This window comes from Melanaphis sacchari, unplaced genomic scaffold (assembly GCF_002803265.2).
Source record: "Melanaphis sacchari strain LSU unplaced genomic scaffold, SCAv2.0 Contig7_pilon_pilon, whole genome shotgun sequence".
Taxonomy (NCBI): Eukaryota; Metazoa; Arthropoda; class Insecta; order Hemiptera; family Aphididae; genus Melanaphis; species Melanaphis sacchari.
The window spans coordinates 4,024,472-4,036,978 of NW_020271560.1; the positions used below are offsets into that span (position 1 = coordinate 4,024,472).

A 12,507-nucleotide genomic window follows, 5' to 3' on the forward strand; every position below is an offset into this window, starting at 1 on the left:
TTTCTTAATGTTTTATACGTTATATGTCCTATCGTTTATAACCAAAAACTTATAGTTTTGAAAATACAAAACGTATATATTACGCTAGCAAAAAGGGATATACAGAAACAATAAATTGTGCTGTAAAGTCCTTTAAAACAATCGCTGAGACATATTTGATTTATAACATGAAGGCATGAAGCACAATAGATCCACGAAATATAATTCATATACTTAACACGTACTTTTTCTGAATGATATTTAATGGTCTATAAACTAATTATTTAAAATTTTAAAAGAACTTAAAAATTAGTATAAATTATAATACTATATTAGGTTATAGTTTTATAAAAAAAATTTAAAAAAATATGAACTGAAACGTTCATTGAACGCCGTAAATACTTTCGATAAATATACGTAGAATTGTAATAACCAAAATTAACATAGATAATAGACATAAAATAAGTATGTGTACTCAGTAGTGTACTAAATATTCATGTAATTTAAATAAAAATAATTTATTACGAGTAATATGGATAATTACATTATATAATGTATACCTACCATATTGCGAATTGATAAAAGAAATAATTTTTATTATAATAGAAACGTAATTGATGACAGATTAGTAAGGCTTATAAACGCAAATTATAATAGTGCTAAGTAATAAATAATAATCATTATTTATATTAAACGTTATTTCGTTTGTTGAGCTACATCTATTTAAAAATAAATCATAAGAACTGAATACAGTAAAATAACGATATTTCTGAAACTAATTATAACTAGATAGGTACATTATTCGATGAATGAACTCTTCATTTTTAAAATATCGATGTTAAATTAAATTGGCAATACAATCAAGTAATATTAGTTAATAAGAATCACGTGAACCAACTGCACTTATTTGAGCATATATTTCATTGTATTCACGCAAAACAATTTACCACTAGTGAAACTTATTAGAAGTGATTAACAATGAACAACCACAGAACATAGCATTATAAGGTAGCTATTTTATAGAACTGAATTTAATGAACATTTAATATTGAAATGCAACTTATATTGTACCATAAGTAATAGAGATGAATATAGTACAAATTTACAACTCAAATACTTTTTTAACCAATAATAAATAACCAAATATATATTTTTAACAATTTAATAAGGGTTCTTTACACATAATATTCATAATATATATACCAATAAATATTTTTAAATCATTATAAAATATTATGATTTACTTATAAAATAATGCGATTTCGTAAATATAATATTTATAGTAAAAAAATCAGACATTATTAGGTACTTATTTTTGCTTATTTCAAAGTGTTCATAAATATACGTACTTACATTTATTTGTATATATTTGAGTTGATGAAATCACTTTTAAAAATTCTATTTTGTATAACATTATATCTTATGTTGCACTTAGCTTATAAATTTTAATTTCAAATATTTACACCTAAATATTATATTAAAAATACCTAAGAAAAACATTTGAATGTATCTTCATGTTTTAGAACACTAAAGAAAAAATTTAAAAACAATCAAATTCCTTTTACATTTGTACTAAATGATTCTTTTTTAAAGGAGGTTCAGGTAAGTTTACGTGTAATTTTTGGAGCATTTCTATATTCTACTATAACTATTATTGTTCAGTGTCTTTATTTTAAATTATAATTAAATAGTGGTATAATTTAATATTTTGTACTCCAAAAATAATAACTACGTATAAAGCGATAAATTTTTGTGGCGACAGTAGCTGGTAGATATTCATCAAACCTTACGACAAATGGTCGTGCACGTAGGTAAAACAGCCAATAAAAGTTCGAAAAATAGTGGTTTATCAAATAATAACAGTAATAAGTATAAAAAGAACATAAATATATCTAATAATCAAAATGTGTAAACAAAAAACGTAATGACTTTATTAAGTATGTTAAATATTAATTTTTGAATAAGAACAGTTAAAAAGATTTAGAATGAATAACGATACAATCAAATGTTTATGTTTAACATATATAAATTTAGTTTTTGACTGATAAACATAATATATTATTTTACTTTTAAAAAATAGTAATATTTAGTTTAAAAATACATAATTTAGAGAGGAAAAATATAAAGTAGACAATTATTAAATTAAACATTAAACAATACTTCTATTTCTCAAAAAAATAAGAAATAAACAGAACAGAATATGAATTTCTGTAAGTAGATATACATTATATTATATATTTTATGTTCATTGGGATTGTTACCTACAAAAAAAAAAAAAAACTAAAACACGTATACATCAGCAGTGTATTAATAAATTGTCTACAATCTACAATACTACGTCACTGCATTGTTGAAAAATGTAAAATACTAATGTAGGTCTGTTGAAATAATATGCTAATCTACCTATATAAAATTCAGCATGATTTTATGTCAAGTTGAGCGTGTTCTTGACGTATCGGACGTTCAATAATTTCAGAGTACAATTTATATTGTACTGAAATAACATCATTTCTGATACAAAACAAACCGACATCAGAACGTGCTACACTAATATTGCATAGTATTGATATATCTAGCCCTATTATATAATATACGTTTATTCGGAACGTCGAATCGGACGGGAAAACGAACTGTTCCAAACGACGTATTTAAGTATTAAGTATATATGTATATAAGTATATGTAACGCCCCAGATGAAAAATTGCAACAGTCATTTGGGTCGATCGAATACAAACACTCTAAATATTTACACATACTAGTAGGAGATATATACACTTGAAGCAAGTGTATATTAAAGTTTACGCGAGGTACACGTTCAATAGTCCGGATGCCACAGGAATCTCAATAAAACTCAATGACTGATGCTGTATACAATGAATACCTATACGCTCACACCATTAAATATATATATAGTTAATAATGTTAATATACAGAGTGGTTTAATAGATAGATGCTCACCCCTCTCTCTCAATGTTTACCTTTAATAATGAATTTATTTAAATTAATATTTTTGGAAATTTTAAAAATACTTCATGACTATTCTTTTCAATTTGTCGTAAGATTTATTATACTATACTTAAGCAGTGTTCCGTGACAATACAAACTTTTGTTTTTCAAATAAGAACTCCTCGTATTCTATTGTAAATTATTTAGTGAATATATTTTTATTTAAGTGTTGCGATGTACCTAATTCAAAGTTTAAACATGTAATTTCTCAGTCATTAAAATGTTTATACTTAAGATATTAGTCCTTAAAAATGATTTAAATATATATATATATATATAATCAATTTATAATATTAATATTAATTTTTTTACATAAAAATATTTTAAAGTAGCATCTGCATAAAAAAATCTTAAAAACTTAAAAAAAATAGTCTTGAAAATCCCAAAAATCGGATTTCAAATAACTGCAACGTTGAAAAAGTGGGAGATGAATCACTCTCTTTTTATATGTGTTGGTGTATATACATAGACAAGCATCTACATCGTTTTCACTCGTTTTCTACTTTCCGATTCCCTCGAGTTCACCTGTTATACTGAAGTTAATGGAGTTTTCATTTCATTTCGTCTGCCGTGCTATTTTGAACATGTATATTGCGTATACACATATATTATATATAAATATAAATAATCTGGGAGAATCATATAGCGTGGACTCGACTGAGTGCGTACTAGTTGCGTTCAAAACTTAGTCTTTTTGTACCTACATTTAATTTACGTTTATCAGCGGTAATTAATAATACACAAATGGGAATAATTGGATTAAAATTCAACATAATTTCAAAAAACAAATACGTAGTTTACCTATATGGTTAAAGACACAATCATTTATGAAATTATTTTGATAATTGTGATATTGTATTAAAAATTACTTGTATAATTAATTATAGTAAACATATTGAGAAGTAAAAAAAGTTTCAATATTGTAATCATTACTAAGTAATATATAATAAATAAATTCAATAGTAATGGACTATACCACTCGTAAGTTATAACAGCTATAGACAGTCTCAGAGATGTTTATTTGCTAAAAAAAAATTGCAACGTATGAATGAAATGATTATTTACCGAAAAATTGAACAACAAACCAACTATTAAAATAATAAATACATCGCTATTAAAAAGTTTACTTAATTAAATAGAAATTAATAAACGATATTTTAATGATTCTTTGTAAAGACTAAAAAAACTACTACAGCAGAAATAGTGATGACCTACGCGCAAATATGAAAACCGTACCCGTGGAATGAAGAGAAAATTTTATATATTAATTAAGGGATAAGAATGGGCATAAACAACTACTTATATGAGTGTGTACCATTAAAATTGATGAAATCTTGAAGGTATTTTAAAAGAGTGTGTCATGAATCATTATCACCATGATAATAAAGATGATGGTAGTTACAATTTATGAGCTTTTATATAATTATAAAAAAAACTAAGGAGGTTGCTATATAATTTAATGATTCAATTTTATTATACGAGCGATAAAAAAAAAAAAAACAGCCAACCATAAATGGTGCGTGGAATAAGAGACTTTGAATAATTAAAATTGACACTCAAATATTGTATACTATACTAATCGTCAATCGAAGTGTATTCATATGTTAAAAAATATTCACAAATATTCTAAAAAAAATTAAAGATAGAATTAACTTTAAATTTTGAATAAAAAAAAACTGTTTAACATCATGAAAAATGACAGTTATTTTTAGTAAAACGTATATAGTAAATATATCAAAACACGCATTATATGAGCAAATAGTGAATAAATATTCATTAAGTGTCATAGAATAATAGTTACCAATTAAAACATTTTAAGATATTACGGACAAAAACTAAAAATGGTTTTTTTTTTAATAATAATAATAATAATAAATATAAGAGAAAAGGATAAAATTAATTATTAAAATTAAAAAAAAATATTTAGAGCAAAAGTAAAAAAAACTAACATTTTTTGCGTGTATTTAAAATCGATTGCTCTACATAATTGATGAAAAATATAAATGAACTATATTTATCTAGGTGGATTTATTAAAACGCGAATTTCTTAGAATAACTCAATATTATGTGGTAAAGTATATACAACGAAATATAATGCATTATGTATACTTATATTTTATTTTATATTTATACATTTTTGAAAAAAATTGTACTTTATAGAACATAAGGAAAACTGGTGTTTGACAGTTATCGGTCACGGTTGTTTACTTTCGACTATACGCGCAGGATAAACGATAAAATTATATTGGTAGGTTATGAATTATGATAGATACTACTACTACACACATCATCAAAAAAAAAAAAAAAAAAAAAAAAAAATAGAAAAAATAAAGATATATCTTAGAAACATTTTTAGTGACTATGCAAAGGTTTTTATCATAGCAATTGAATATTCATTTTTTTTCTCGACAATATCGTTTAAAAATATTTATTTTTTTTCGTGTACTAGATGATATAATAAATTTTATTTCATACCTAACTAAGTATAAAAATGTTAAAATATACAAATATTTCCATATATATATATATATACGAGGTATTATATAATATGTATGAAACCAATTTTTGGTTTCATATTACATAGTGGTTCAATAACTTAAAAAATATAATAAATGTAAAGCAAGAAGAGAAAACAGCACGATTAAAAATTGACCCAAATCCTAAATTATAAACATACTTAAAATTTAGTTGGGGAAATCCTTTGGTAGTCCAAAAAGGGATAGTATCCCTATTCCAAAGTATACAATATTGCAAATATATGGGAAACAACTAAGCCGATTAGAGTGATATTTTAAATAAATGGCAAGACTGAAAGTTTGGCAAAATATCTATACAAAAAGTCAAAGCGTTTGTAATACAATCTTAAATTAAAGCTTAATACTATTAATATCCTCCTTTTGAAATTAGAGTTTACTTCAAATGCGTTAATTCCAAAATAATTTACAGTCAAATATTTAAAATATAAATCAATGTAAAAAACATATTATACAACTACGATTAAACTGTGAGAATATTTTCAAATTAATTTTCAAAATGTCTAAGCCACTACTTACATTATAATAATTATAATACCTACATATAAGTGCATTTAATTCATATCAAATAAACTACATAGAAATAAATAAAATATTATATGGTATTTAAATATATTGATTATTAGTTATTCCATAAATTAACGTTTTTTTAATAATTTACATTTTTATTTACCCATTTTCCATTTATAGCTTTCATTGAACCCAACAGTAGTTTTAACTCCTTCACAGTTATACTGAAACTAGCAAGTACTCCAAGCATATCAATTAGAAGATCTGTAAAATATTAAACAAACGATTATAAAACACAAAATTATAATAATAAATAACGCATTAAAATTGTATAGTATACAGACAATGTATATACTATAAAATGTATAAAAATGACTAGAAAATGTTAAATAGAAGAGATTGGTTTTTACTGTTTTATTATTTTTAACATTGTTATTTTATTAATTAACTAATTATTTAATCAGTCTTAAAACAATTGCTATAACTAAAACATAGTAATTAAAATTATACATAACCAAAGTACATACATTTATAATTTAGGTAGATATTTTTGTTAAATATCTGTACCCAGAACATTTTAGATAAATTACACTTAAAATTATACACTGCATTGACCCAGCTATAAAAATTTAATTTATATATATATATAATTAATGTTCTGCGACATGAACGTGAAGTATCATTATTTATTTAACATATTATATTAATCTAAAATATAGAATTGATTGATTTACATTCAGCATTGTAAACAGCTAATTTATTACATCCATTAAAAACATGATCAAAATCATGTTTATCTTGTTATTTAATGTCTATCGATAGTTTGACAAAATTCATACGTTTTTAAACTACATTTTACATATTAAACAGTTAATCAATATATAAATGATATTGTGTAATATAACATATTCTAAAATAGGCCGATTAATTATACATAAATTTACTGCAGGAATAGTACGTTATAAAATACAAATTACGTTAAAAAACCACTGGATATTAAATATCAAATACTTATAATAGAACGTTGTTAAAATTATCTCAAATGAATATATTTTTGTCAACACTAAAATTTAGAAAACCTTAGGTAAATGTAACATATATATGTTTACGTTTTTTGTAAATTTATCATAGTTTCTTTTTAAAAATGTTTACTTTTGAATTCCTTAAAAACACAAACTAGATAACATCTGCTATCAGAAACCACTCTCAATGTTGAAAATTGAAGCATAATTTATGCTCTTGTAATAGTGAGCACAAAAAAAAAAAAAATAATAAAAAATAAAAATTCACACAAAAATTGGCATTTTTAAGCAAACTCAACCTTAGATCAGAGTTAAAAAAATCATATGTGTAACAGAATGACAGGAGGTTAAATATAATATATATATAGGTATCAAGACAAACTTTACCATTTACAATCATAAATATATTGAAAATATTATAAGATTAATAACACATAGAACATTTATAATGGCAATTCCACTGGTTGTTCTACAAAAATTTATAAAATACTTCGTAGAAAAATTGTTGAAAGACTCTTAACGAACTGTATTAATTTAAGGGAGAATAAAAGTTATTTTTATATATTGATCCAAATAACACAATAAAGTATTAAACAAAAATATTGTTTATAGAACTTTTCAAAATTTTTCATTTGTATTTGTTTTTTATGAATATATATAAGACCGATCATTTAAGCTCTAGACTCCATAGGACATGGGCAGTACCGATAATTTATTTGGAATGATTTAAAAAATCAAACCAAAAAAAAAAAAAAATGCTCTAATCATTTACATAGGATGTTTAAACTAAAAGAAACCAAAGTAATTGTGGAGATAAATTAGATGTAAAACATTAAATTACATCTTAAATATTATCACAAGTCATTATGCACTTAATACGATACAGTGGTCAAATAAGAAACACCAGTCGTATGACACACGACTCTTTATTAAATAATGAATATCACACGTTTATTTTTGTTATTTTTAATTAATCCAAAAATTATTAATCGTAGAAAATTGAAACATACCACTATTATTTAAAGCAACACCTTCCATTCATGATGGCAATTTAAAAATATTTAGATTGGTTTCAATTTTTTCATAGGCAACTGAAATCTAAGGAAATCTTTTTCTATATTAAATACCTTTAATATGTTTTTTGAGCAAAATCATTTCAAAATACTGTACAATTTATAGCGATTTAAATTAATTATAAAATTTCCTTCAAAATATAATCCGTCACGCGTTTAATGAGATACGTATCGTCAGCTCCATTCAGAATCGTTTCGCATACAATGAATCATTGAATTCCAATTTAATACATCCACTGCATATGACTTACTCAGTGACAAGGTATCCTCGTAACTTACTGTATAGTAAACTGCAAAGTGATCATTCAGGGGTTTTTTTGTAAATGTTGCAGTTACATTTGAACTTGGGTGGTATTTTATTGTTATAAAAGCAACTCCTGATTAATTTCCTTTTAGTGATGCACAGTCAGTCATATTTATTGATTAACAATTTAGGTTTTTATTTTAGGCAAATTTTATTCTGATACAGATTACACATTTATATTTGAACGTCAAAAAATATTATTATATAGCTATAATCGGCAGAACTACTTTCAGAGACGATTTAAATGTATAAATAGATGGAATAAAAGTTATAGTAAAATTCTCCAACCCAATTAAAATAAATCAACAACTACGAACGACATCGTGATTAAAGCACGGCAGTTTTTGTATTTACATAATGGTATTTAATATATATATATATATTGAATAACTATATATATTATATATGTACAGATATCAGTTTCCATGTCGCGTATTCGCGTACACGTTCGTAAATCGTTTTTGAGCGGATTTGTATACACGATGGCCCATTCTTATTAATCATGCAATATATAATAGTGCCGATTATTTTTTAAAATTAAATATAGTTTTATTCAGCAGCGTATTGAGGCATATTATACCGAACACAGTATATGTAACCGATTACTAGAAGTTTTTTTTTATCGTTATAATAATAAAAATTATATAATTTAATGTATAATAAAAAAAAAAAAATAATAATATATATTAAATTTTAAATAATAATATTTAATATTAAATTATTACAATAAAATATAATTGCAAAATCTAAAAAAGAAACTTTAATTAATTAATACTATCACACACATACACATATATCATATGATTATAAATACGCAAGTTTAAAGTAATACTCAATACGCATAACTCTAGAAATCATCGTCGTAAGGATTAAAAAATAATAACACGAATTAATACGGGCCGGTAGTATTGCAGGAACTTTTGAAATAATATTTCATCGAGATATACGGTCCGTATAACCTTAGTTACATGTTAGTATTTTTCTATGAATAATTTTATTATTGTCGTTTACTTACAACTATTTATACTTTTTTATTATTATTATTATTTATTAAATTTTAAAATGTTTCAAAGTATAATAATATTAAATATCCAAGGCACATGAAAAATGTAAAGAGTAAAGCAATTTTTAGGTATACATTTCTAAGTATATTGTATTATAAGTATATTAATTATTGTCCTAGAGTTATCGCCACTTTTTTTCTCATATAAATGTTTTCTCTATAAAAAAATATTTATTTTTTTATTTATTCATTTTATGCAATGATTATTTGTAAGAAAATCGGGTTCTAAATTTTAAGAACCCTTAGTGTGTATCAGATATTATGCATATATGTCCTACAAACACGTAAAATCCTATAAATTATACAATTTCAAATTAGACGACCTAGAACAAATTCATAGCGTTGGTTATCATATTATACAAATTCGACCGGGTGGATTATTATTGTACACAATATTATATTATAATGTAGTCTGTGCGTGCGCGAAAGCTGCACAGCGTTTCATGTATACCTACACGCAGCGAGCATTAAACCAGAATCTTCGTACAAGAAATTGCTTTGACAAGGCGCACTTATACAATAATATAATAAGATCATTGATTGACTAACTATATAGTATGGATATAATACCACAAAATATATGACAGAGACATCGTGGTTGATTTTACGGATATTCAAATAATACTATGCATACCTATACACGGAAAAAAAAGTTTTGTTCAGCATTTTGAAAAATAGAAAGGTAGGTTATATAACAAAAAATAGTATTCATGCGAACGTACCAATACATACCGTGTTGCACCTTCATCACTAGTTTGAATTAATAACACTGTATAACGTGGAAAAATTGATGGATAAACATAAACGTTAAATAAATAATATTAATGAGGACCAAAGAAATAAATATTATATTTAGAGTACGGCATGGGATCAATTGAGGTTATTTTTCTAATTTGGGCTAAATTTGATAATTCATGTAAATAAAATAAATACATATACATATAAATATGCAATGATATAGACAAATGCATACCGTCAATTATGTTTATTTATTAAATTTACACATCAATATGTTATCATAATAATTTCATAAAAACACAATCGAGAAATAATGTACCTACCTACCTACTTATAATGTTTGAATAAATGTGAACCAAATCGAAAAACAAAAATATTTAATAACGCTAGGACGTTATTTAAATCTAAATTAAATTGTTTTTACAATGCAAAAAATATAAATTCGCTGTGCTAATATGTGAAAATACGGGTTTGGCGTAATGAGTAAAATATTATTCAAAATATATTATCATTCGGGAGGCAGCATACGTAACGAGTGTATTATGCTTTTGGCGAATCATTTGTTAAGTTTACTCTAGAAAGTCTTTTGTACAATTTGGTGTATTTAATGTTATTCACAAATATTATAATGTACGAACAAACTGAGTACTCGCGACAATAAATTGTTATCTTAAATAATGATATGAATAGTTTTTCGTCAATTTGAGATCCTGCAGCGAACAAAAATACATTATTTTTAAATCCGAAAACATAATTGTAATGATTCTTTATTGTTTGTGAATACCGAGGAAAGAGTACAATTTACAGATTAAAAAAAAAACAAAAAAGTTAGGCAAGTTAGCAAGTCAGTATTATTAAGCAGTGAATTATGTGTTAATTTTGAATTCAATGATATATCATTGGATATTAAAAAAGATTCTGAACGCAGACGGTCTTGTTATTCTACATCACAAAGTAAATTATATCATAAATATGTTGATATTGCTATTTAAGTTATTTATTTTACATTGATAAAGTAAGTTTTACTTAATATAAAATGTTCTTAGATAATTACTATAATGTAGTATTTAATTATTATAATAACATTCCATATCATGAAATATTATATAACTCGAAATATAATAACATCGTTCTATAAATACTGTAAAGTACAGTAGGTTTAAATATAAATATTAAATATCTTAAAATAACACACTAATTTTCAAGATTTTTATGAATATCTACTACTAACATTAAATAGTTTTATAAATATTTCAAAAATTTATTTTAAATAGAAAACATTAAATATTTGGCAAAAATTTCAATTTTTAATATGGTTATTTGTTTTCAAATCACGTTAAAAAACAAAATCGATTTTGTTAAAAATTAGAGTTACGTAAAAATGAACGTTTCTCTGTAATTATTAGTATGTTTTTCCAAATTATACTAAGAATTTTTAAATTTGACCTCTTTAAAGTACAAACTATAAACAATTGTATATCTAAAATTACCCTCCTTTATGAAAATCGTAGCATTTTATCAACAACTTATCATGTACTTATACCCCTGTCAAAATAAAAATATACATCATGATAAAATCAATAGATTTATTTGCTCTGCTCAAAATCTATAAAGTAAAAATCTTTTTATTTCATAAATATTGGCAATATATTTTATTTATTTATTTTTTATTTTATTTAATTTAATTTTTTATTGAATTTAAATTTAATATGTTCTACTTTAAGCTAGAATTTTAAATCATTTAGCCGTCTAAATAATAGATTAGTATTATTTTAAATAAACATTATTTGGAAACAAATTGTTTTGTTAAATGGGTATATAATACAATATACAATTGAACAATTACGCGTTTATAAAAATAAAAATAGTTGAAAAGTTATATTAATAAATTGAAAATACTGTAACAACACTATAAAAAAATAAAATAAAAATAGGCGTATATTAAACGACACTATATATTTTTAAAGCTTGTCGAGCAATAATGGCACGATCGGGTCATACAATAAAATATAGTGTTTATATTGCGAACTAAATGACGACTCTTATACCTAGGTAATACAAATAAATATTTATATACAACTACTAAATATTCGCGTTATATATCGTTAAACATTATTACCTGCTACGACGCTGTCGGCACGTGCTAGTCTGTTTACGACCAACTCAATTAGTCCGACGTCGGTACACGCTTGCAGATTTCGAACAGATTTTCTCAGAATGGCAATGAAAACGCTCCATATTTCAGCCTGAAAAACGTAATTCAACAACCAAATTAATT

At 24.0% G+C, this 12,507-nt stretch overlaps 1 protein-coding gene across 5 annotated transcripts in view; it reads right to left on the reverse strand.

Moving 5' to 3' along the window:
- Positions 1 to 12,507, reverse strand: part of LOC112601904 (neurobeachin) — a 221,876-nt gene that overhangs the window by 86,868 nt on the left and 122,501 nt on the right. For 4 of the 5 annotated variants that reach the window (XM_025349776.1, XM_025349775.1, XM_025349777.1 and 1 more), the window contains 2 exons: positions 12,349 to 12,475; positions 6,193 to 6,293 (listed from right to left, as the gene is read on the reverse strand). In XM_025349776.1, the coding sequence (XP_025205561.1) occupies positions 6,193 to 6,293; positions 12,349 to 12,475 (228 nt within the window). Of the gene's footprint in view, positions 1 to 6,180; positions 6,294 to 12,348; positions 12,476 to 12,507 lie in introns of all 5 variants that reach the window. The other variant, XM_025349773.1, reaches the window with a different exon arrangement.